Source organism: Camelus ferus, chromosome 8, assembly GCF_009834535.1.
Source record: "Camelus ferus isolate YT-003-E chromosome 8, BCGSAC_Cfer_1.0, whole genome shotgun sequence".
NCBI classification, from domain to species: domain Eukaryota; kingdom Metazoa; phylum Chordata; class Mammalia; order Artiodactyla; family Camelidae; genus Camelus; species Camelus ferus.
Genome location: NC_045703.1, coordinates 68,538,169 through 68,565,064, shown reverse-complemented (window position 1 = coordinate 68,565,064; position 26,896 = coordinate 68,538,169). Strand labels below are relative to the sequence as shown.

The following is a 26,896-nucleotide window of genomic DNA, read 5'->3' as shown; positions in this document are numbered from 1 at the left end:
GTCTCCATGTTTTAGAATTTTTAATGGAATCATATAGTCTGCACATTTTTAGGTTTTTGGCTTCTTTCATTCAGCAGAATTGTTCTGAGGTCCATGCACGTTTCATCTATGAATCATTCATTCCTTTCGTTGCTGAGCAGCGTCCCAGTTCTTGGATATACCGCAGTTTGTTTATCGTGCACCAGTTGAGGAGCATTTGGTTGTTTCCGCTTTGGGGCTTTAATAAAATAAAGCTGCGGTGAACATACATGTTTCTGTGTGAGCATAAGCTCTCCCTTCCGTTGGTTAGATATTTAGGATAAGGATGGCTGGATCCCATGTTGGGTGTATGTTTACCTTTGTAAGAAACTGTGCAACCATTTTCCAAAGTGGTTGCACAACTTCGTGTACACTGAGGGCAGCCCTCCCCCCACCCCCGCAGCTCTCTGATGTCCTCTGACCGCGCACATGTCTCCTCTCCTTATTTGGTCTTACAAACTCTATCTGCCTTGTCCTCCCAGGAGGCCCAGCTTTCTCCCCTCAATTCTGTGACTCTCCTGGGCTTTGCCTGGGCTCTCCCTCCCCCGTCCAGAAGCTCTGGTGATGGTGAGCTGAGGTGGGCTCACTGAGGTGGGCCTAGGACCCAGCTCCTTCGTTACCTGCCTCGTTGTCCTTCATGGCCTGTCCAGTGTCTTGAAAACCATTGTTTCCAATATTTTGTGCAAATAATCAGCTCATTTCAAGCAGGGGGATAAATCCAATGCCTATTAATCTATCTTGGCCCAAAGAGGATTCTGATAAAGAAGTTTTGAAAGTTGACTAAGTAATTAATTGGATAGAATAGCTGATAAGTTAATCACCAGGGGGAAAAAGTCGTCTGTTAAATAATCTATAAAGGAGTGATAACTTTGCTTTGTATACAAGACTCAACCGGACATTATTAAATAATACATGGTTCTTTGAACTCAAAGTATAATATATCTGGTTGTATAAAACTAGGTGAAAAATGTATAGTATTAATCATACATATGAAAATTGATGTCCAAAGAGTCACTGTGGCTGTCCTAGAATCACATGAAGTAAGGGCTGCCACTTGCAGTTGTGCAGGTTGTGTACTGCACAAGCAGGCCTGGCTTTGAAGATGAATTGGGGCTGAAATCCAGCTTATACTCTGCTCACTAAACTTAGTGCCCTAGTGTGTGGTCATATCCTCCTAAAGAGAATTTTTCTCATTTTCACAAAACGTTCCTCATAGACCCCTACGTGATGTAATTTTTAGAGGAGAAACTGGGTGTTTTGAGAAACCAGTTCAGTTGTAGCACCTTTCCCTTCTAAGACTTATGCTTCAAATAGTAGAGTTATGCTGATCTGGGCATTAATCTTTGCTCTGTGTTTTAACAAGGAATGGAAAATAACACAGTATTAATTCATGCATAGGATAATAATTGTAGCAAGAGTAGAAAACTGTGTAGCCAGCCTTGTTCATTGACATTAAAGACAGTTAGCGAGCACTCCTTGGATGTTTGTGCTCAAAGGGGGAGCATTCTGGCATTCACCAGAGACCCTGCCTTCTGTCAGCCAGTTCCTAAGCATGAGATAAAGGATCTGCTTCTTGTTAGATACATTTGCTCCACCTCTGTCCGGTTTACCTGTTTGAGATTCTTTGAATTCCAGACTGAGCAGGAAACACAATCAATGCAAGTCATTCTAGATGCTTTAATGAAGAGATGTGTTTACAGAGGTGTGGCGGGAGTCGTGAGGCACCCAGAAAAGGCAGTTCCCTCACCACCAGGTCTGGAAGGAGCAGAGAAGCAATTAGTACTGCTGGAGTCCTGGGAGTTGGGGGTGAAGAGAGGATGCCCAACAGGACCTATAGTCATGGAGAGATGAAGTCACTGCCAGAAAATGTGGTCCAAAGCTGGGGCTGGGGGCTGGGGAGCTGGCAACCAGAGAGCAAGGGAGCCTCACTGGTAAGTCCTGAGGGTTCAGCTCTCTGGGACACAGAACAAGCCTAGAAGAGCAGAGACAATTTTGCTCAGGCGATATGGAGTGGGGCTGTATGGGGCTAAGAGAAAATATCACTATAGTCATTCGAGGCAATTTTGCCACAAATTTGTGAATTTACCTTGCCGATTATAGAAAGTCATATAGATCTTTTTCTTTCCCTTGAATAAAAGAGGACAAGTAGAAGGAAATTCTACCACCATGAGCAGCACCCACGAGCCAGGCAGTCTGCTGGAAGCTCTCCACACATTACACTGTTACCCTTGTATGACTTTGTGCATCTAGGGACATTATTCTCGTCTAATGGATGAGGAACCTGAGATTGGAGATGGGTGAGGGGAGGCTGTAATGTGCTCAGAGACACACTTCAGAACCAGAATCATGATGATGAAAAGATCATGTCCTTTCCATCATGTTTCCTCCTATAGCTGAGCATCTCCTTTAGGAAATAAAACAGAATATAGAATTGTCTTCATTGTCAGTTAAAGTGTAATCCACCCACAGAGGCGGTGCGTCTGTCCTCTCCCTTATCAGTCTCTCACCTGCTTCAGTCCACCCTCCACATCTGATTTATTCTTCTGCTACGCAAACCCGACTTGGTTCTTCCTGCTTAAACATGTCCTTCGGCATTATGCTTTCTTTGGGTTGAGTTATAATGATTTAATCACATTTGCCTAGTCTAAACAATGCTGCTGTGACCCTGTATGTAGGGATATGTTTTCATTTCTCTTGGGTTTAGACTAAGGGGTGGAATCTGACCCATGTGGTAACATAGATTTAACTTTTGAACAAACTACCAGCCTGTTCTCAAAGTAGGTACACCACAGTGGTGTTTTAGAGTTTCAGTTTCTGCACATCCCTGATATTGTCAGTCCTTTAATTTTTGGCCATTTCAGTTGGTGTGGTTGTTTTAATTTGCATTTTCCTGATGTCTAATGATGCTCAACCTTTTTTTCACGAGTGTATTTCCTGTTCAGTTATCTTCTTTACTGTAGTGTCTCTTCAAATCTTCTGTCTAATTTTTATTGGGTTGTTTTCTTAATGTTGAGTTGTAAGAATTCTTTATATGTTTTCCCAACACAAGTCCTCTTACAGGTGGGTGAGTTACATGTTTCTTCCTCCAGGTCTTTTGCTTGCCTTTTCATTTCCTTAATGCTGCTCTTTGATACTATCTTAATTTTGATAAAGTCCAATTTTTTTTACTTTTATATTTTTTTGTATACCTTATCTAGAAATCTTTGTCTTGGCCAAGATCACATAGAAGTTTTTCTTAAATTTTTCCTTCTAGAACTTTTATAGTGTTAGCGCTTTCATTTAGATCCTTGACCCCTTTCTTGTTAATGTCTGCATTTGTTGTGATGTCAGGAATAATGGTTTTGTTGTTGTTTTGATTAGACAATTGTTTGACACCTCTTTTACCTCTAAATATTGAGGAGGTCACCCAGCCATTTACTATCAGTCTAGAACTCCAGTCTATCATAATCCTTTCAAGAGCTGTTCTTATTCTTAGACAAAAATAAAATCACCCATATGTATGTTAGTTAGCTAGAGCTGCCGGAACACAATGGTGCCGACTGGGTGACTTAAATAACAGAAATTCATCTCCTGTGGTTCTTGAGGCTGGAAGTTCACGATCAAGATGTCTCTGAATCCTCCCTCCTCGACTTGCAGACGGCCGTCTTCTCTAGATACTGCTGCATTCTGAGGTACTGGGGGCTAAGACGTCAACATACGAAATTTGAGGAACACAATTCTGTCCATAACAATATGTATCCATACTTGTACACATTAAAGTTTATTATTATTATGTTTTATTAAATTTATATTTTTAAGTTTATTAAACACTATTTTGGGGGAGAGTGTAGCTCAGTGGTAGAGCACGTGCTTAGCATCCTGGGTTCAATCCCCAGTACCTCCATTAAAATAAACAAATAAAATAAACCTAATTACCCCCCCTCAAAAAAAAACAAAAACAAAAAAACCTGCTATTTAAAAAATTTCCTAAGAGACTCAAGGCATTCACATTATTTTAGAATATAAACAGATTCACCTATTTTGACTAACTGATTATTTGAAGTGTGCAACCCAAGACAGTGCCCTTCATTCACTTACTTCCCTGCGTCCCACTGGTTATGTGTTATGTGTCTTTGGTATTTTCCACCGTGAGCAATGCCCTAAGTCTGTTTGTCAGGGCAAAGTCTGTATATTAGCAACATAGAATAATTTAAGTTGTTAGTTCTCATGTATATTTCATTAATAATTTAATTAAATTTGAAATGAATTAAATTTCATCTATAATTGATAAGTGAATAAGGCGACTATTACATGTTAGACGTTAGTAAATCTGAAGAGTAAATACTTCCTGTGAGTGGAACCTCTGCTACTCAGGACAATAAGCTGATAAGCAACCGAGGCAACCGACCCATTTTCTGTCACTTTGTTTCCAGAGAACAGATGGCACCAGGAACTCCAAAATCTGCATGTCTTGATCCAATTTCTCCCTCAAGCTCTATTCTTACATTTTTCTCTGACTCCTTGGCATTGTAGTTTAGATTCACTGTCACCATAAGCATAGTCCAAAATTCATTCCGTCACCTCCCTTGTGATCGGTTACCTCCCCTTCCGTGGTGCTGCACCACCTCGGCCCTGGGGACCTCTACGTCATCTCTGTTTCTCTTTGCTCCTTTGAGGCACTGTTGAAATATGGTGAGGCACACCCCATAGGGTGTGTATAGTGATACGAATACATTATATATGTGTGGTGCTTTTAACTTTTCGTTAAATGAATATGGCCTGTATCGTTTTCTTGATAATGGAGTCAACTAAGTTTAATTATTTTTTATTTGTCATAGGATTAGAGCACCTTTTTGAAGTCGTCTCCACAGAATAGTTTGAAAAATTGGACCATATATTTTATTGTTTGTTATACCTCTCTATTTTCATGGAATTTAAAATGCATTTTACTCTCTTTTTAGGTTTTTATTTGGAAATAAATTTAAATTTACAGGAAAGATCCAAAAATAACATCAAGGGCACCTTTCTCCCTTTCGTCACAGTTCACCTATTGTTGCTGTTTCACCCCGTTTGCTTTTTCTCTCTCTCAACACACATACACACACACGCACACACACGCACACACGCACACACACACACTCACACACACGCACACACACTCACAAACACACGCACGCACACACATGCATACACACACACACGCACACACGCACTCACACACACACGCATGCACACACGCACGCACACACACACGCACACACACTCACGCGCACACACACACACTCACACACGCATTTGTTTATTATATTTGTCATTGTAGTTGTCAGAACTATTTTTTTAAAAGTTGCATACATCATGGCCCTTTGCTGATAAATAGCACTCAGTTAAGGTAACACACTCTCTTACATTAAGTATAGATTTTTACTTAAGTACATTTAGCACTGATATAGTGCTTCTGTCTAAGCTACCAGCTGTTTTTCAATTTTGACAATGATGTCCTTTGCAAAGTTAAAATTATATTTTTAAATTTTGAGTCTAAATACCTTAAAACAATAGTATGTGTTAATTTAAATAATTTAAAATACTAACGTTCTTCCTTTCCCTGTCGCTTATACTATCCTTCTAGAGCTATCTAAAGGTAAAAGCTAGTTGTACCTTCTACACCTTAGAAATGAGTCTACTGAGTGTCCCAGAAAACCGCAGATTATAAACATGAGGAATCAGACAGAAAATGTAAATGGCATGTCACATTCAGCACAACTCGTTAAAAAATAACTCAGAATTGTAACTGTGTGTGTTTGTGTGTGTAATTGTGGGTTGAATTGTGTCCCCAAGAAGATGTATTCAAGTCCTAACCCCCAGTGCCTGAGAATGTGACCTTATTTGGAAATAGAGTCTTTGAAGATATAATTAAGATGTAAGTTAAGATGCGGTCATAGTGGAGTAAGGTGGGCCTTGAATCCAGTATGATTGGTGTCCTTATAAGAAAAGGAGAAGAGACAAAGACAGAAACACACAGAGGCAATATGATGTAGACAGAGGCAGAGACTGGGGTGAAGCATCTCTAAGCCAAGGAACTCCAAGGATTGCTGGCAAATGTCAAAAGCTGGGAGGGAGGCAAGAAAGGCCCCTCCCCTACAGGTTTCAGAGGGACTGTGGCCCTGTAGACACCTTGATTTTGGATTCTCTGCCTCCATCCAGAACTGGAAGAGAGCAGATTTGTGTTGTTTCAAGTCACCTGGTTTGTGGCACTTTGTTATGGCAACCCTAGCAAAATAGTTGGTGCGTGTGTGTGTGTGTGTGTGTGTGCGTGTGCGCATGCACGCTTGCGTGTGTGTGTTCCAGTCCCCAGTTGTGCACACTTTCCCAGCAGTCACTGTGTATCTGTTGTTTCCATCTCCCTTTACTGGAATCTCTGCGTGGCGGTTGGGTGACTTAAGAATTCATGGTAACATGAAACAGGTCTTGTTCCCATGTTCTCAACGTGCTGCTTGATTAAACGTAAGCCTCACGAAGTTGTACTGAGAAAAACATGAAATAATTATCAGTCCCCTTTCATCCTGCTAAAGATTAGACTATGTTTAAAGTTTAAATAATACTTACCAGGCAAATCAAACTAATGAAGGGACCCTCCTGGGAAACCTGTAACTGTCATCCCCTCTAAGGTAAGGCAGGGCTTGCCACGGAAACTGGCAAGGTTTTTTGCAGACTCTGGTCACAAGATTCCTTACTGTCTGTGAAAAATTTCAAATATTCTCAAGTGCTCCTGTGTGATTGTCTTTACTGTTTAATATGAAGCACCCCTCTAACTCAGTTTCACTCTCTTGAGGATCTGTGTTTTCTATTTTTATATAAAATCCCTCCTGACCCTCCAACCACACATTCAAATGCCTGGTGGATGCTCAACAAACTTTAATTTGACATTTAGGCAAAGTTTAGTGGTGAGTCTTGCCTTACGTTTTGTACTGGAGCCATTTGTCCCCCAGAATAGGAATGAGTGTGGACAGCATCCTCAGTCCCCCTCCCGTCTTCTTTCATAATGACTCAGTGACACACTTCCCCTCTGGCACACAATCATATACTGTATGAGCTCTCTCTTGCTGAAGAATTTATTTTTAAATTGTGCACCAGCTGGGTAAGTTTTACCGCCAAGCATAGGCTTGGGGAAGGAGAAATGGGACAGGACCTTTTGGGTCAAAAGACTACACATGGTCTCTGACCCCGTTAGGGAAGCCAAGGCTGAGTGTTGACGTGAATGTGGTATCACAGCTTCAGTTCAGTAAGCGACGGCTGCCTGGGGGTCGCCCACATGGTGAGGGCACAAACAGGAAACTCTGAGTGTATGCAAGTGGCTGCGTGTGCATGTGGATGTGTGTGTGCGTTCATGCATATGCGTGTACACTCAAGAGCGCCACAGGAGGGCACCCCCAGAAGGTTGTTCAGAAGCGCTTCTGGATCTGATGAAGGAAGGTGCGAGGTCTATGAGGGTGGATGGCAGAAAAGGCATTTCTTCCATCATACAGTGTTGAAAGGAACAGGGGACACATGTTAAGAACAAAGTTGCAAGGAGGGAGGGGATTTGCTGCAATGGGGAAGATGATTTGAACATGCCGGCTAGGTACTGAGACACGTTTCTTCAGTAGCCCAGGCAGAAAATTCCCGAGTGCCTACAGATGCCCCCCACTGTGAAACTTCCTCAATTTCTATTCTTTTGTAGAGGGCAGTGGGTGGACAGTGGTTAAGTGGTCAGCAAGAGAGTCGAGGTTCTCGAACGTGTGAGTTGAAACTCACAGTCTGGTTTATGACAGACCACTCTGTCACCTTTGACAAGTTATTTAACCTCAGTTAATAGCCAAACGTTCTTATGTATAAAAGTAGAACATCATGAAGACTTGTTTACACGAGTAGAAAACTTCAGGCTTTGAAGGTTGAGTAATGGTTTTGGCTCTTCTGCTATAGCAGAGCGAAGAGGCAGCAATTGTTTGGGGAAATAGAATCTAAAAACTTTCTTCCAAATGATGGAAGATCTTGGAAATACAATCTTTTTTCCTGTTGTTTCAAAACTCTAAAACTCAGAGTTTAGATCCAAGACAGCACACTATCAGGAACTGCAGCGAAGTGGTGTTGAAACAGAGCTGCAGGTCATTTTCCATAAATTGTCAACCTCATCCCCAAAGCCCTTCCAGTCCCCAGGATTTGCGTCAGTCCTTCCAATCATTTGCCTTCTCCTTCTTTGTGTGTGTCTAACCTTACCGATGGAGGGGAAGGAAGGTGACAGAAGGGTCTCAGGGACATGTGGCAAAGGGGCAGATTTCAGATGTCTCTCCAGGTTCCGAGGCAGAAGGCCACTGGCCCCTGTCTCCTCCCTTCAGAGGGCCATGACAGCTGAGTTGCCCCAGAAGAGTCTCTGAAATCTCAAAGGCAGGTGGCCCCTGTCCGTCACTGTTGTGTGTTGACCACCACCATCCATCAGGTCCGGCTCTGCTCCCTCCTCTCCCAGAGAGACTCAGGCCCCAGGCCCCTCTCCCCTCGGGTCTCCCTTCACACATTAGACAGCTTCGTCTCCTGGGAGGGCGGCAGGTGTGCAGGGGCCCTCAGTTTCGTTCCAGAGCCTCTGTGTTCTCAACCAATAACTGCTTTGCTGAAATTGAACTCGGTACTTACGGCGTCCATCCCTCGTTATGGTTCTAGTCAGAGTTTTCCTACTGAGCAGCTGTGGTCACCGGGGAGCCCGCCACCTCCGAAGCGTCATGCAAACATTTCAACGGGTCCACTCCTCTTCTGAGTTCAGCTTTCTTTCCTTCCTTTTAGTGAGACAGACTGGGACCAAGACCTCCTACTCAGGGTGGGGTGACTTTTGGAAAGGTGACTTGACCATTGCTTCATTTATTAAACACACCTGTATTAAGCACCTGCTGTGTGCCAGGCACCGGGATGCAACAGTGGACAGACAAGATCCCTGTCCTCATAGGTTTACAGTCCAGTGATAAGACGATAAACAGTATGTATAATAACAAACTGTAAGAAGGTCACTGGTCAGCTAGAGCTGAGCAATGAAGAACCACGATGTCTCATTGGCAATGACAGTTCATTGGTACTTCTCATGCCTCTGTGCTTCATCTGGGCTTAGCTTGGCTCTGCGTTGGGTAGGGGATATTTCCAGTCTGCTCACTGCGTCGTCATCCTTGAACCAGCAGCTGCCTCACTGCGCGGGGACTCTGTTCCTACTGGAAATGGCGCGCCTAAGCACTCAGCACTTCTCAAGTGCTTGACTGTGTCACATCCACTCACATCTTATTGGCCAAAGGAAACCAGGTGGCTCAGCCCACCGTCAGTGCAATGGGATATACTCAGCTTCTGGTGGGAGGAAGGGCAACGTCACTTGGCAAGGGGGTAGGTTCAGGGAGGGACGAAGCGTTGGGAACAATAATCAAATCCACTGTAGAAGGTGGTCAGTGCTGTGGAGCCAAAGAGTAGACCAAGGAGAGGGGCTGGAAGATTCGGGGGGTGGGGGTGGTGAGTACAGCTTTACGTAGGGTGGTCAGGGAGGGTACATCGGAAGGAGACATTTGAAGAAAGTGGCAGGAAGTCAGGGTGTGAGCCGTGTGAGGATCCGTGGGAAAGTATTCATGCAATAGAGGGAGCCAGTGCAAAGGCCCTGAGGCAGAAGTCTGTTGGGCATGTTTGAGGAACTGTGCAGCGCTCTCTGGGGTGGAGAGGGGGCAGTCTGGCAGGATTAGAGGACTGAGCAAGACCACTGTAAGGCCTTGAGCCTTTTCTGAATGATGTGGCAGGGGACCACTGCAGGGATTGAGTCAGGGAGTGAGATGGTCCAACTTTGAATTTAAAAGCTCTACCCTGGTTTCTCTTTGGAGAACAGGGACCCTTCCTCCAGGGAGCCTTCCTTGCTGGTATGCTAGGTTAGGTTGGCCTGTTCCCTACTGCTCTCTGCTTCACTCCAGCCTCGCAACTCTCTGTGACACTTTGCTTACCACTAACTCCTTGTTCGTGAATGCCATCTTCATTTTGAATCTGCAAATCCAACATGAGAGAAACCTCTGTCTTGCACGTAGTTTAATCTTCAGCACCAACCATGTGTGGAAGAAAGGAAGGAAACCAGCAATGCCTACTTAGATGCAAGCAGCTTCCAGGGGGGATCCCGGGGGGGGGGTCCCTCCATGGCACCCCACCAACCCCAGAACCTGGGCTAACCCGCCTGCACGTGCCCAGTCCCAGCAGGCCTTCCCTGATGTGCACGGCTCTCGGAGCAGCTAGACCTCCTCTCTGGTCTTCACTGCGCGGAGGAGAGAGCCCCACGTGCAGTGGGAGATGGAAGTTCAGAATGGGCTGGTCTGGGGCTCCGCGGCCAGTGTTGATTATTGGAATAACTAAAAGCCACGGGAAGTCATGGAATCTGGGATGTTCCTGGGGGCACTGTCCAGCAGGTGTGCGTGACAGAACACAGGGGAGTTAGTTATTGGAAAAATGTAAAAATGTTTCACATCTACAGCTCAATAAGCGAAAACTCCTTTATCAAACCAGTGACACTGTAATGTCATGCTCTCCGGGGCTCTCTCCCGACCACCTTCCCTCCTAATTTTATACACATCAGCTCCCAGGGCTGTAATCATCACCTCTGGCTGGTGGGTCTCCAGGGCGTTTTCCAGCTCTGATCTTTCTCCTGGGTTTAGGGGCCATGTCCCGAACTGATCTCCGCACACGTTCACTTGATGTAACAGAGACGTCTGACGCTCGCCAAGTCCGGGGCTGAGAGAAGCCTCCTCCCCGTGCTTCCGCTCCTGCTGCTCCTCCAGCTGGTTCCATCCTGCTTCAGCAAATGTCACCAGCGTGACTCAGGCCGGGCAGCGTGGTGTTTGGGAGTCCAAGCAAGGTGGGTGCTGGCGCCGGCTCCGTCACCGCCCAGCTCTGGGCCGGGGAGTCTGACTCCCCTCCCAGCCTCTGCGTCCTCACCTGCCCTTCTCCGTGGCAGGTGTTTCGCTGTGCTGTCGCTGTGGGAGGGACAGGGGAGTCATCCAGCCGTTCCCCCAACACATCTTTTTGAACTCGTCCTACAAACAAGGCTGAGTGTGAGGTGGTGAGATTGCAGAAGAGGAAACACAGAAGTGGGCCCTGCCCTCCCGAGGCTTGTCGAGTTCAGCGGGTTAAATAAATAATGCAGAAAAAGCACTTAGCAGGGGAGCTGGCGCAGGAGCACGCAATAAATGTTTAAAAGGAGAAGCTAGACATAGTGCTTGACCCGCCTTTCTGCCTCAGGCTAATTAACCTCTGAATCCTCTCGGCTCTCCTTCCCCGACATCTCTGATCTCTCCGGTATCAGTGCCCTGCTTGAAGACACTGTCCCCCCACAGCCTCCCTGACTTGGGCAGCCCTGACACAGACCCCGGGGTCGCCAGTGCCTCTCCTGTCCCTTGTTCTATGTCCCCCGCTAGGCCCAGCGCCTGGCACATTACAGGAGATCAAGAATTACGAGTTGGACACATGATGGAACTGTATTTTAGAATTTTTATTAATGTGCTATTTTAGTATCAGTTTCATTATCATTTAATTTAGGCTCTAGGTGAAGCTTTTGAGTTAAATTTGTTTAGAAAGTGCAGGAAAATCCCCATTTCCATATAAAATAATTTGGAAGCTGTTAGCTTTATAACAGTGGTCCCTTGGATTTGGGGACATGATCTTGAGGCTTCCTAAAAATGGAGAAATCTACAACCGTTAGTAAAAATGGGGAAGAGCTCAGTAGGAGACATGCAAGTGCTCTGTGGTCCCACGTGTCCTCTGTCTGTCCACGCCTCTCTGGCTGCACCGGTTAGTTCAGACCAGGAGGCTGGGACTTCTCTCCCAGGAGGCTGTCACAGTGTCCATGGGACTTTCCCTCCTGGCCACACTGTGATCCATTCATTACACAAAGTTAGAGGGACCTTCTAAAATATAAGTGACATCATGTCACATCCTCACTTAAAACTTTGTATGACTTCACATTGCCCAGGAGTCGAATCCTGACTGTTTAGACAAGGGCTTCACACAGCTGTTCCAGCCTTTTCTAACCTCATCTTGCCCCCCTCAACCCTCACCCGCCTTGCTTACTGTGTTCCCATCACACTGAACTTTCCTTTAATTCTCAAATGTGCCCAGCTGTTCCCGCCTAAAGGGGCTTTGCACTAGTTATTCCTCCCCTGGAGCATCAGATCTGCGCACAGCAGGTCGTCTGGGGATCCATGCAAACGTCCTCTCCCCACGCCAGCCCTGAGCACCCGGTTTATACCAGCCACCAGCCACCAGCCACCAGCCACCAGCCACCATCACGCAGTTCCATCCTGTTTTCTTGCAATTACTTTCGTCAGCTCATCAAAGTGCATTGCCCTTTTCCTTTCTATCATGTGAGTGTTGCAAGCACTGAACACTCTCTGGATGAGACCAGATCAGCTTAATCAAAAGAAGTGGCCAGAATGAAGGAGATGACATTTGCAGCCTTGAAAAGCAGCATAGAAGGCTCAGCTCAGAGCCCAGCTACGGACTGCCCACCACCGAACACTGCAGCGCTGTTGACCCTGGCTCCCCGGTACTCTTCCTGCGGGCCTTCCCTGTGCGTCCCCATCCATTCAGAGACAGTCAGTCGGTCGGTCAGCTGGGGAATCAGTTAGAACATCTGCATCATTAACACGAGTCACGGGCCAGGCCCTGGGGCGACAAAAGCAGCCCCCGTGTTAGTAGAGGCAAGTCCTCGTGCAGGAGCCCCTCTCTGTAAAGGGCCACAGATCAGTTCAGGCTTTGTGATCCACTCAGCCTCTGCCATGACTGTCCACCTCTGCCTTCATAGACCAAAAGCAACTGTAGACGATATGTGAAAATGGCTGTGTTCCAATAAACCTTTATTTACAAAAGCAGGCTGAGGGCCATACTTGGCCCCCAGCTGGAGTTTGCTGACCTTTGGTCTAGAGAGAACAGAGACAATTAAACCAAAAACTGACTGCTCCGTAGGAGGGGCTGTGACAGAGAAAAGAAAAAAAAAGAAAAACGGAAATAAAAAGAAGAGAAAAGGCACTTTAAAATTAACTGTTAGTTGTTGCAAGTTACATAAGATATTTTGTTACTGTTTTTTTAGTACCCAGATACCTTTTCTGATTTTCCTTCAATATTCTGGCTCAGAGCCTTTCTCGCAATGTGTCTTCCAGGAAGCAAAATCTCCAGAAGCCCCCAGATTCTTAGCCTTGCGAGCAGCATGTGTGTTAGTTCAAGAGGTGTAAAGCTGGACTTTGAAATGTCTTTCGCACATTGTTTCAAGGAAGGTCTAAGTTCCACCAGCTTACAGGAAGGAGAAATGTTGTGGTCGTACCCACTGAAGAGTCTACAATCCCAGTAGCCAAGAGGTCTTTGGGGACTGCTGGAGCTAGCCTGCCACTTCACACGTTCTCGTTTACAGACCTGGCTTCCGAGGCCAGTGTGCGGCGCCCCGCCACGCAGCCTCCCAGGGTTCTCCCCAGCCTCCCCCCACCTCCGCTGACGTCTGCAGGATTCCTTGTCTAGGTTTTAAGCGTGAATTCATATAGATGTGCATTTCTCTATCATGTTGATTTTTATTATTTTTAGGGAAACATTTTATCATGCTGCACATTGCTTTCCTGGCTATATGTCAAACAAAAAACTAAATTAGGAAAATAATTTTATCTACTCTGCTCCACAAATTCTTAAATCATGTTACTATTTTAATCCTGAGTCCCTCTAATACCTCAGAAATTTCACAGTACCTCCTCTTTCTGAGACATTTTCATTATAACACTGTTTTAAAATGTCTGCAATTGTTTATTAAGTTGATTTTTCTTTTCTGACTACTCTGCTTCAGAGGACCTGGTTCTTACTGTTTCTCTGATAAAAAGAATGAAAGACCCAGCATTCTATGAACATTCATTTCATTCCGTTATTTTAAGAATGAATGAAAGGGTAATGAGAACTCCTCTGTGCAAGATTTTTGTGACCTAGCAGCAAAAATGTATCATTTTTAAACTACTCTGTGTCAGTAATAGTTTCTTATGTTAAATACTTAATATTTGTAGCCACTGGACTGACTCTTAGCACATTAATATTTCCTATCATGAGATTGTGGGCTACACTCGAACAGTTTATTTCACGGTGGGGTTCTTATCTAAACAAGATCTGTCTTCATATCTTTCTCAATTTAGCACAGTGCTGCTGCAATGGGTCTCGGCATTATCTGCTTCTAGCTGTTTTTCACAAAAGTAAAAACAAAGACAAGATGTACGCATGAGTTGGTATGTGTTATAAACAGCATCCCCAATGGCTGAATAGTTGTGCCGCACAACGGCTCTATCTATGCAAAGGATGTGACCTAGAAAGTATTTTGTGTTAAATTGGGTTTCAGCTTCCTCTAGCCGTACACAGTGACAGTTTGCATGGGATGTGCTCGGATATTACAACTCAGAAGCGCTTAACTCATGAATATAATTTTGAGCATCCTTAGACTTTTTTAAATACAATTTTGAGAATTGAAATTAATTCTATTAGTTGGGAGATAGGAAAGAAATGTGATCATTTTTCATGAGATGCGTTTTCCTCCCATGGGCTAAATACCCTTTGAAATTTTTAAATTTCATTTTGTTACATGCCATAATTATTTCATTATAAGTTACATGCTATTTACAATTATTTATCAGCATCTGTTTAGTAGTATAAATGCCTTAGCAAGAAAAGTTGGGGCTGTTGCTGGTAAACCAAATCATTGTAATGAATTACTGCTAAAAAGGGTTGACCTCCTTGCTTTTAAAAATTTAACTTACTTAAAAAAAAAAAGAAAAGATGTTTATAAGATGTGTCACTATATTGAAATGTTTATGATCTAAAACTTCTAGACGTTAATGGGTTATACTTGGGTTTAACCCGTCAATAGTAATTCTATTTAGAAATACAGTATATAAGCTATACTAATGTGAAATAATATCCCCAAAGGTTGACACCATCTGTAAGAAAACAGCACTCCATTAATTCCCTCTTGTAACTATGGCCTCTTTTTTTTTTTTTTTTTTTGCACAGCCTACTTATTGTTAATGGTTCAAAGCAACCTAACTCAGCTACACTTCAGGTATTTCATAAACCTAAAACATAGACTTATATTGTGTGGCTTGTAGAAACAGTATCATAACTTTTTAGTTTCATTTTTAATTTCTGGAGAAACTCAGAACTTTGATAGAGGCTGAGGGGGTAGTATGAAATTACATGACATAGTTCCCCAACCTTAACCAATTTTTTTCTATTTTAAGTGGTTTTTTTTACATGTTTTTTTCACTTCCCTCTAGTTTCTTGGTCAGACTAACTCATTCTTGCTTGTTAGGTCTTAGTTTATATTTTCCTTTTTCAAGAAACATTCTCTGTCCGATCAACATTGGGTTAAGTTGCCTCTCATTAGTTCTCCCAAAGTGCCCAGACTTCTTACCCCACTATCAGATGGAATCCCTTGAGGACAAGAACTGCGTACCCCCTCCCCACTCTGAGCAAAGGCACCAGCACGTAGGAGCTTCCTGATTACTGTATGCTGAATTCAAGTTGGTGAGCCTGACCGAGGCTCATCAAGGTGGTCAGGAACAATGTGAATGATGCACAACAGAATACTAAGTAGGACCTAAGATGACCCCTTGTAAACAAGCACCCCAGGAAATTAGGAAGGGAGTGGGAGACCCCGTGTCAGCTAGGGTCCTACTGAGCAAAGCTTCCTGGAAGAGACTGGACTGGAGCTGAACCTTGACAATTTTTCTGGAAAATGAAGACAAGTAGAAGAATCCTACATGTAGAGACAAGAGCATAAGGGGAGAGGTGGTTCAGAAGCTGTGAAGAGACTGACCTGAGAGAAACAGAAGGATCTGTGAAAGGCAGTGTAGGAGGCACATGTCATGGGGTGAGTCCAGCCTACGGAGGGCTGTGACAGACAGAAGCAAGACCGGGGTCGTGATCCATTGGCACTGAGTAATTAATTCATAGTTTTGGCCAAGACCTGCCATCATGAAAGCTACTTTAGAATAATATTGCTGAGGTGTGCTGATTGAACTGGGTTAGGGGCTGATGGTGGGAGTGAGAAAGAGAAGATAACGTGGGTGCTGATTTTGGTTTTGGTCAAAATGATGCTAATGAGTTCAGAGAATTCAAACTATACCAACACAACAATGTAACCCATTTTCTTTAGGAAGCCTTATATTTTTACTACTCTGAATCTTTACTTAACAATTTTCATAGTTTCATCTTTGTAGACTCAAAATCAGTAAGTATATACTGAGAAATATGTCTGAAACAGAAAAAGCGGCTGTTACTTGAAATTTTCAAATTTCTCTACGTGACAGTACATAGAACAGGTTAACATGTCAAAACAGAGATCTAGTTAGCCTGACAGAGAGCTTTTAAATGAAGGGGACCCTGGGGCTCCCCAGCAAAATGCCAACATAGAGCAGTTGCTCTGGATACACGAGGTCAAGGTTTTGTCCCTATGCAGAAACTACGCCCATGGAACTGTAAGGTACTCCATCATGAGCACATACATGAATATGTTGGTCAGTATTATAACCACAGGATACACAAAATCAAGTTATGTTTTCCAGAAATAAAATTGTACATTAATGACAGGAGGGTTTGCAGAGTACTGATCAGTGAGATCAAACTTTGCAACAAATGCTGAGGTGACAAATTCTCTTTTTATTGAAGTGTAGTCAGTTACAATGTGTCATTTTCTGGTGTACAGCATAATGTCCCAGTCTTACATACATATATTTGTTTTCATATTCTTACAAATTCTCCTGTAACCTTTAGTGCTACAGATGGAATATAGATTACTGAATTAGGATTAAAGAGGGAAAGAGAATTTTGTCAACTAGAAAAGGGGACAGGCAGTTTATATTTTCTTAATCATTTTTTGTATAACCTATTTACTATATCATTTTGTATATTATTGTATTTAAAGCCTTTATCAACAAGGGAAGCCATTTAGTTTGTTCAGTATCTTCTCTCTACATGGACTGAATGCCCTGAGGCATGATCTGTCTTGGAACCCCTTCCATCTGTCTTGGAACCCAGGCCACCAAGTCGGGGGGTCTCTAAGTTCATCCCTATGGTAGCATTTACTCCACTAAGACTTTTTTACCTTCGACCCTATGGGGCTATGACCTCCTAAGGCGAAGGACCACGTCTTGTTCACCTTTATGTGCCTGGCATGTAGTGGTTGTTCCAAAGTATTGGCAGAATGGATGAATGAAAGTGATTCAAAAATGTAAACCTAAGTGTCTTCATCTTAGATACGCTGTATCCACTGAAATGCTGGGACCTCCACAAGTAAGCTTACAGAGTGTGTTTGTGTGTGTAGCAGAGCAGACTGGATAAAGCAGTGAGAGCATGAGCAGAGGAGGCAAGAACAAGCTGGAAGAGGTCATTAATGAGCTGATTCAGGATCTGCCAGAACCTTAATAGGATTCTGATTCCAAGCAGACTGACGGGCAAACGCACTTACTTCAAGACTTTAACTCGGCTACTGGAAGGAATTTTGAAGGTCATTCAACTGTTGAGGCTTATTTTAATTTCTAAAAGCTGAGTCTATCAATTAGTACCTTGGCTCGGGGCCTCTGCAGTGACTGGGATTGCTCACTTGGCTAACTCAGATAATGAACTCGTGTGACATGTGTGGGCTGAATGTTATCTCCAGCATGTCTGCAGGTGGGCGCCATGTTGGAGACTTCTTTGTTGGTGGTGGTTTGGGGCAATTAGTAGGTAATGTGCAAAATATAGATTAAATGAAAATGCATTTGGTTTCTGAAATTTCAGTCATTTATTTATTGTTTATAAGCTATCTCTAACTAAAAGGGATTTAAAGTGACAGTTGTTACGAAGATAAATTCAAGTTATTTAATGATGTAGCTTTTTCTCTCTAATTATTTTTATCTAATCAAATGCTTTAGTAAACTCCCAGGAGTGATAGTTGTTCATGTAGAGACTTGGAAGAGAGCTTTGAGAGATTGCTAACTGGGGCGTAACATCTGTGTTACTGCCGCACAAACTAAATACTGTAGAAATGTGTGAATTTTCAAGGGTCAAGTGTCAGCTAAATTTAAGAGCTAACTTGCCCCCTCCAGGGAGGAAATTACATTTTTTTTTAATCTTCTCAATGATTTTGTATTTAACGTTTTTATTCTAATTTTCATTGCCGTTCATTTTATTTCAGATTCTACTATCCCTAAATATATATTTCTATTTCATTTTGCTTTTCACCAGGGTGAATGAGGAAACCAGCTACGCTGTATAACTCCGCATCCGCCTTCCATGCTCTGTGCTTTTCAACCTCATGTCGCCCCTTGACCTGGAATGTTTTCTCTGTCTCCTGCACTGGAATCGCTTTCCTCCTGCAGATGCCAGTACTTTCATGAATTATCTTCTAATGTGCTAACTTAATATGATCTCCTCCTTCTCTGAGCCTGTGTTAGTTATTTATTGCTGCATTAAAAAAAAAAAAATCCCCAAACTTACTGACTTAAGGCCACAGGAAGTGTTACCTTGCCCGGTTCCAGTGGGCCGGGGATCTGGGAGCGGCTTTGCTGGATGGTGCTTGCTCCAGGTATCTCGTGAAGTTCTAGTCCAGGTGCCAGCGAGGTCTGTCGTCACCTACGGGCTTGTCTTGGGCTGGAGGCGCTGACTCAGGTGATTGACTTAGGTGGCAGCCAGGTCCGTGCTGGCTGTTGGCAAGAGGCCTCAGTTCCTTGCCAAGTGAATTTCTCCAGAGGCTGCTTGAGTGTCCTGACAACATGGCAGTTCCCTTTCTGCCAGCAAGTGACCAGGAGAGAGCACAGGCGGAGGCTGAAGTGCCTCCCGATCTAGTCCTGGAATTTCACTCTTTGGTATTTCTACGTTTTCTGATGGATTAAGGAGGTCACATCACATAACATGAAAGGAAACTACACAGAAGTAGGAATACCAGGGGGTGGGGATCTTTGGAGAACTTCCTGGAGGCTGCTTACCACAGAGCCTACTAATATTGTCTGTGTCTCTAACAGTTGATGTGTTCTGCCTTGTATTACATTTCTGTGTGTCCCTTTTCCCACTCACTCTATTTGGTCTCTATTTTCTTTAGAATTTAGACTTGCTTCCTTAGCTTTACATATCCTGAAATTTGGGGCACTTGGCATTCAGTAAATGTTACATCTCAGTTGAAAAGTTGGAACCACAGCCCCTCTCTTAATGGGTATAAATGAAGATGTATGTGTAGGAAGCAGACAGACAGAAATAGATTTTGGCAGAAAAAGGTTCTGTAAAGGAGAGTAAATGTGTGTGTGTGTGTGTGTGTGAGAGAGAGAGAGACAGAGACAGAACAAAAGAGATAAAGAGAAGCTTAAACTGCATGTTTTATCAGATAAATATGAACAATTGATACTATTTTGTAAATTCTAGAAAACTAATTATACAAAAGTGGGAATGTTTGCATGGCTGTGGAACAGCTCTCTGCTTTATGCAATGTATACGAATGACTTGCCACATTTTTTTGCTAAGACTCCATCAGCTGTGCCTAATACTCTGTGAATAAAGGGTCTTTGGGTCACTCCTTTAATAAAAGCAGGCACATCACTGCTTACAAACAACTTTTCAGTGTGTCAAGTACGGCATTTAGAATTCCTTTTACATGTGATTGAGAACTTTATTTAACCTTTGATTAACTGCTCTATAACCTGGCTCATTGGGGTTTTCTAGATTGATCAATTAACATTTATGTATAATCGGAGCAAAGGGCACAGAGGAATGTCACAAGGAAAAGGACCCAGGAGAAGACAGGTTCTGACAGGTCCTCCTCAGAAATGTCACTCTTTTATTTATATATATATATATATATATATATATATATATATATATATAGTAATTGAAGTATAATCAGTTTACAATGTTGCATCAATTTCTGGTGCACAGCCTAATGCTTCAGTCATACATGAACATACATATATTTGTATTCATTTTCTTTTTGACTATAAGTTACTACAAAATATTGAATATAGTTCCCTGTGCTATACAGTATAAACTTGTTGTTTATCCATTATATATATAGTACTTAGTATCTGCAAATCTCAAACTCCCAATTTATCCCTTCCCATCCTGGTAACCATAAGTTTGTTTTCTATGTCCGTGAGTCTGTTTCTATTTTTAAATAAGTTAATGTGTCTTTTTCCCCCCACATTTGGTGCTATCATATGGTCTTACTTCACTTAGAATGACAATCTCCAGGGCCATCCATGTTACTGCAAATGGCATTATTTTATTATTTTTTATGGCTAAGTAGTATTCCATTGTATAAATATACCACAGCTTCTTTATCCAGTCACCTGTTGGTGGACATTTAGGTTGTTTCCATGCCTTAGCTATTGTAAATAGTGCTGCTATGAACATGGAGGTGCATGTATCTTTTTGAATTAGAGCTCCCTGCAGATATATGCCCAGGAGTGGGATTCCCGGATTACATGGTAAGTCTATTTTCAGTCTTTTGAGGAATCTCCATACTGTTTTCCACAGTGGCTGCACCAAACTTCATTCCCACCAGCAGTGTAGGAGGGTTCCCTTTTCTCCACAGCCTCCCCAGCATTTATTGTTTGTGGCCTTTTTAATCATGGCCATTCTGACTGGTGTGAGGTGATACCTCATTGTAGTTTTGATTTGCATTTCTCTGATCATTAGCAAAATTGAGCATTTTTTTCATGTTCCTGTTGGCCATTTGTATGTCTTCACTGGAGAACTGCTGGCTTAGAAGTGTCACTCTTATTCATTTTCATATCCCCATTTCTAGAACCATCAGCACAGCATAGTTCAATTCCTTAGTAACTCCTAAGTTATTAAAATGACCTCCAAAGACTTTTCACAGTTTCTAATTTCTTTCCCTTCAGACTTTCCTTGGAATTAAAGTTAGCAAAACATCACTCCCTTCCCGTGCTCACATGTCTTCAGCAGATTCCCATGATCTGAGGTTATATACTATGTTTGCCTGCAAGAATCCCCCCACTCTCCCCAACCAGAAGCTGCTCTGTGTCCAACCCTTTTCATCTCTCCTGACACTCTTTTCCTGGTACATCCTCTCAGTCAGCCTAACTAGTTACTTTCCTGTTCCAAGAATTCTTTTCCATGTCTGAGTTCTCTCCCTTGCCCAGAAACCATGTTTCTCCAGTGGCCCAACATCAGTTCTCCCATTGCCTTAAATTCAGCTCAGGTTGCCCAGGGGAGCCATCCTGACTCATACTTCCCTCCTCTCCTAACTCTTACGGCACTGGAGTTTGGTGACTTCATGTATTTCCTTGTAATGCTTGTTCCACGTGCACGTTGTGTCCACTAGCTATGCCCTCGGATTGTGTGTATGTGAGTGTTTCCTAGTGCTTGAACCAGTTGTGACTATACAGTTTTTACTTACTCACCCGGTGCTACATTGTACATGTATTAAATACATGATTACTTTAGCCAAGTAGATGCTTAATAAGTAATTGAGTGAAAATGTGGGAATGGGAGCAGAGAAATTATAAAGTAAAAACATCCCATTCATGTATTGACTGGTACAATCAGTAACTGTTGATAATGTAACCATTGTGTGCTCAACCCTGTATATCATGAGGAGGTCTGGCTCATGAAAGGAATAAACAAGAATGACCTCTATCATTTCATGACTTTTCATTTAATATTCACTTGGAATAGAAGTGAAGGTAATATCTGAAGCACATTGAGGGTAGACCTGATGGATAAAAGGTGAAGAGAAAGGGAAGAACCAGTAAAGGATGGGGCTCCAGAGAAAGTTCTGCAGAGATCTCAGTCTTGAATTGGACCTTAAAATTTGGAGTTTTCAGTTGAATATAAATATATTTGAATATACTGTTCTGCAGGAATGCTTGACAAGGAGCATGAGTCTAAGGGCCAAGGAACTAGAAGTATGCCAGGATGGGTGAGGACCATGCCGACAGAGTGGGTGGAGGCGGAGGGAGGAACATGATGAGTAGTAGAGTGGGCGGGGGTGTTATTTCAAGAGGGTGAAATGGAAAAAAAAATGTGAAGTTTCTAGCAACGTCCCCAACTCAAAGTAAGTGTTCATCAGTACTAGGATTTCCGCCTTTCTTCTTTTATCTAGGACTTGGGAAATTAATTATGTTGTCCCTCTGGCCATGAAATGATTTTTACTCATTTCATTTTCTCAGATGCTTAATCTCATGACCTTTCTGTGAGTGTCATGTTTATCACTCACTTCACTTTTTCATAAATACTAAGAATAGTCTTAAAAGGTGAGCAATCTTACCTCATAACCATGTCAAGAAATCAACTAACAATTCTACATGAAAAACAGGCATGTACTGTCTCTGTCTCCATCTTTATCATTATCTATGTATCTATCAACATGTACATGTATCTATTCTATTTCCCTCTCTACATATACTTATAAAAATATGTGTTCACATGCATATATACATATGTGCATATATACATAAGCACACATATATGCATATACATATACATGCATTGATATATAAATGTAATAAATATATATACTAAAAGATCTTGAGTCCTGATCACGAGGTACTTCGTAAGCCATAACTTTAAATAGCAAACTCCATTTGCCATTCAGATTGCATAGGGGCGGATCAGGAGGTGTCCAGGGAACCACCTCGGTGCCCTATGACTTCTTCCCGGACCCCGTGTGTAACAGCAGCTCTTGCTCTTCCTGATGGTTAGGACCGATTACCCTTGTTAATATGGTCAGTTTTCCTTCCTGCCTCTAGTCCAGTTTAAGGAGGCTGAAGTGAACTGGTGCCACTGTAGCTTAATTTTCAGTAAGACTCTTCCTGTGGCCCCTGGAGAGCATGCTTCACTCTGGGAACCAGAGCCTCTGGTCCCAGAGAGCCTGTGATTATGTCATTCTTAGTGAGGGGAGGGCAAGATGACTAGTGTCCTTTATTTTGTTAAGCGTGTCCCTCCATGACCCAAACACTGGACCTCTGAAGCCTTCCCTGATGCGGGTGGCCCCTGAATCTGCATAGGGTTTGTCTCACACCGTGGCCTCCAGTTCTCACCATTTCTTGCTGATCTGTTCCAAACAGCAGGATATAATCAGTAAAGCAGAGCACCTGACGTTCTGTGGATGGTCTAGATGGTATAAGTTCTTTGGGGCTATATTTTAATTATAAAGGCAAAACTATAAATGTGTACTGTTGTCCAAACATAAAAGAGAACTCTTTTTACTTTCCCTTCTATTAATAGGGATAAAAACGAACACATTTGCTGGCCCAGTGGCGACGTACCACGTGCCTCGCCGTCTCTCTGGGACACTGGGGCAGTATCCACAGTCCCTACTGACTGCTTTGGCTTTTATATGGTTTTTTTCCTTCTCCTACAGGGTAATTGCTAAGCTTTCTTTTAACCTTCGTATATATAGGACCATTTTTATAAATGTTCTTATATTTTCTCCAGTGTTTCTATGTGTTGATAGCAGATTAAGGATCTTTAAAGGCTAAGTCAACCATGTTGCTAAAATCTGAGTGAAGAACATTTTTCACAGAACTTAGCTCTGAGAGAAGAAGGTAAAACATAGCAGCTCCGTAGGGTCACACGGAGTGAACACAGTGTGTGTGCGTGCCCGACTCTTCTGTTAGACGTAGGAAAGCATTTTATCTTATCATCTTCAAGGGGGAAGCTGTTAGAAGGGAAGAGGCTGAAGGTTCAGAACACAGTCAACACCTAATTGAAAAAGGCCCTGGGAATGGAAATGGCCCCGAAAGGATGTCAGTAGGTTCAGAGATGGGAAATGGAAGCACATAAAAACCTCAGGGACACTCTTAACTCAGATTAAGTTGACCACCCGCCTGTGGATCCAACACATTAAAATACCACATTTTATTTTTTTTCTTTCCATTTTGTTTTGTATTATATATTGCTTGGAAATAAGTGGGAAAACAGAATTTTGAAAATCTTTTCATTGTTAAGAAATTGTCTTCTACTAATGTTAATGTTTAGTATCAGTTTTTCTAGGGAAAAAGCTTTTGAAGAGCTCTTGTATCTGTTAAGAATTGGGTATGAAATGAAAACTATTTTGTATTCTGTTATCAGTACATAGAAAATAGACTTATCTAGATAAATTACAATGACTTTCTTACTATTAAAATTGCCTTGGGGCTGATCTCAAATTAATATATTTATTTTGTCTCCTTTTTGTCATAAACTCATATGGTTCATTTACTAGCAAAAATACATGGTTATTCAGGCAATATTTTTTCTACAAAGTGTTTTAAGGAAGTCTAAAATTGGGGGAACTTGTGTATATTGATTTATTAGTACTCTCCTAAACTTACTTTAAGACATTGAACATTTGGGTGTGATGGGGGCAGCATAAGAGGTGGAATCCTGCAGTAGAAGCGTCTTGGCTGTTAATCTTTTCTTTCTGCTCTTCTCTTTGCCAGTGAAATATGAATGACTGTTTAACATACTTTAATGCAGTGATCATTTTTCTTTTGACTTTGGGGAAGTTCAGATTCTATATATTATTGTAACTAAATTCAAGCAACATTTATGTAAAACTGTGCCATGCCTGGTACCATGAGAATATCAATGTAAAGTAGACAGTGTCTACTTTCAACGGGATCAGAGTCTACAAGAGAAGGGAAACCTGCCAATACTACAATGTAATCATGGATCAATAGAAAAGCACCGAAGTGGATGGATGATCAGGAGGTTAACTGGGAATTAGAAGTCAAGGAGGGCTTCTAGAAAGAGCTTACATGTGACCTTGGGTTTAACTGGCTGATTGGTAAATACGGTCACATAAAAATGTAAAATTAAGAAAATCTATGTTCCTTATAGTTCACAAGGTGTTTCCAATTTTTAAGACGTAGCATTGATATATATCAGCTCAGTGCTTAGCAGCGCAGGTCTTTACACAGAGGATGCCCTAAGCGGCCCTGGAGGATTACAGAGCTGCCTTTCCGGCCTTAGCAGTCCCAGAATAACTGTCTCTCTTTCCCTGTGCAGGAGCCCCGTCCTGGTTTTCCAGTGCAACTACCGCCACGTGATTTGCTTAGACTGCTTCCACCTGTACTGCGTGACAAGACTTAATGATCGGCAGTTTGTCCACGACCCGCAGCTTGGCTACTCTCTGCCTTGTGTGGGTAAGTCTAGCTCTTTTTCCTCCATTTCTAATGCTGATTAAGAATAGAAAGAGAAATACGGCTGATAGAAAGCTATCACAGATACGCCCAATCCCCATGGAGGTGTTGGCAATTCTGATATCCATTTGATCACTACTAGGCAAGAAAATTAATGCCTGGACCTCAAACAGTATAAAACACTAGGATTTGAAAGAACTGTGTTGAATTAGAAGATACATAACTTGCATAAAGACACTGAAAATAAATTTTAAAATATTATTCAGCCAAAGTACACAAAGTATGTCTATCGATTCACCCCCAAAATTTTTAATTGATTACCCTGGACCTAGAGCAGCACTATCTAAATTTTTTTGTTGTTGTTGTTGTACACCCCTCTTGCTAAAAATTTTGAACACATACACAATATATATGAAAGAACATATATTTAAAAATAAATTAGAGAAGAATGATATAAAGCTGAAATATCTAATGTTTAAATAAGGTTTTATATCTCTCAACATTACAAAACATCCTTTACTTGCACTATACGATTATTAGATGTATTTTTTTATTGAAGTGAAATTCACATAACATGCAATTAACCATTTTAAGGTGTGCAGTTCAGTGGCATTTTGTGCATTCACATTGCTATGCAATGACTACCCACGTGCTTTCTAGTTTCAAAACTTTTTCATCACTCCAGAATAACATTCTATGCCCATTAAGTAATTGTTTCCCATTCTCCCTTGCCCCCATCGCCTGGCAACCACTAATCTGGTTATAAAAGGAAACATAAAATATGTGACCGTTTGTGTCAGCCTTTGCTTGGTTAGCATGTTTTTGACGTTCATCCCAGTTGTGGTATGATCAGTACTTCGTTACTTTTTGTGGCTGAATAATATTACATTATGTGGCTAGACTGTAATTTATTTATCCGTTCATTCGTTCATTCGTTCATTCGTTGATGGGCATCTGATTGTTTCCATCTTTTGGCTATTATGAGTGACGCCGCTATAAACATTTGTGTACTTGTTTCAGTGTGGATGTATGTTTTTGTTTCTCTTGGATATATACCTAGGAGTGCGATTGTTAGGTCATACAGTCATTCTACCTTTTGATGAGCCACCAGTGTATCTTTCATAGCTGCCTTGTCATTCTATATGCCTACAGCAACTTACAAGCGTTTTTATTTCTCCTCATACTCACCAACATGTGTTATTTTTCTATTGGTTTGAGTAGCCGTCTTAATTAAGTATGAAGTGGTATCTCATTGTGGTTTTGATTTGCATTCCTTGGTGACCAGTGATGTTGCATATCTTCTTATATACTTGTTTCTCGTTTGCATAGCTTCCTGGGAAAGATGTCTCAGTCCTTTGCCTATTTTTTAATTGGGTTGTTTGTCTTCCTGTTGTTGAGTTTTAAGAGTTCTTTGTTTATTCTGGATGCTCGGCCCTTCCCTTTATATGACTTGCAAACATTTCTCCCGTTCTGTAAGTTGTCTTTTCACTTTCTTGACAATGTCATTTGATACACAAAAGGTTTTCATTTTGATGAAATCCAATTTATCTATTATTTTTGTCGCTCGTGCTTTTGATGTCAAATTTAAGAATCCATTGCCAAATCCTAGGGCATGAAGATTTACCCCTATGTTTTTTTCTAATCGTTTAGCTTTTATATTTCGGTCACTGATTGACTTTGAGGTAATTTCTGCATATGGAGTAAGGTGGGAGCTCTGGTTCCTTTAATAAAGG

General features: G+C 42.1%; 1 protein-coding gene across 7 annotated transcripts in view; it reads left to right on the top strand.

The window, feature by feature from the left end:
• Nucleotides 1–26,896, top strand: part of PRKN (parkin RBR E3 ubiquitin protein ligase) — a 1,163,789-nt gene that overhangs the window by 748,877 nt on the left and 388,016 nt on the right. For all 7 annotated transcript variants that reach the window (XM_032485307.1, XM_032485308.1, XM_032485306.1 and 4 more), the window contains exon 7: nucleotides 25,030–25,166. In XM_032485307.1, the coding sequence (XP_032341198.1) occupies nucleotides 25,030–25,166 (137 nt within the window). The remainder of the gene's footprint in view (nucleotides 1–25,029; nucleotides 25,167–26,896) is intronic.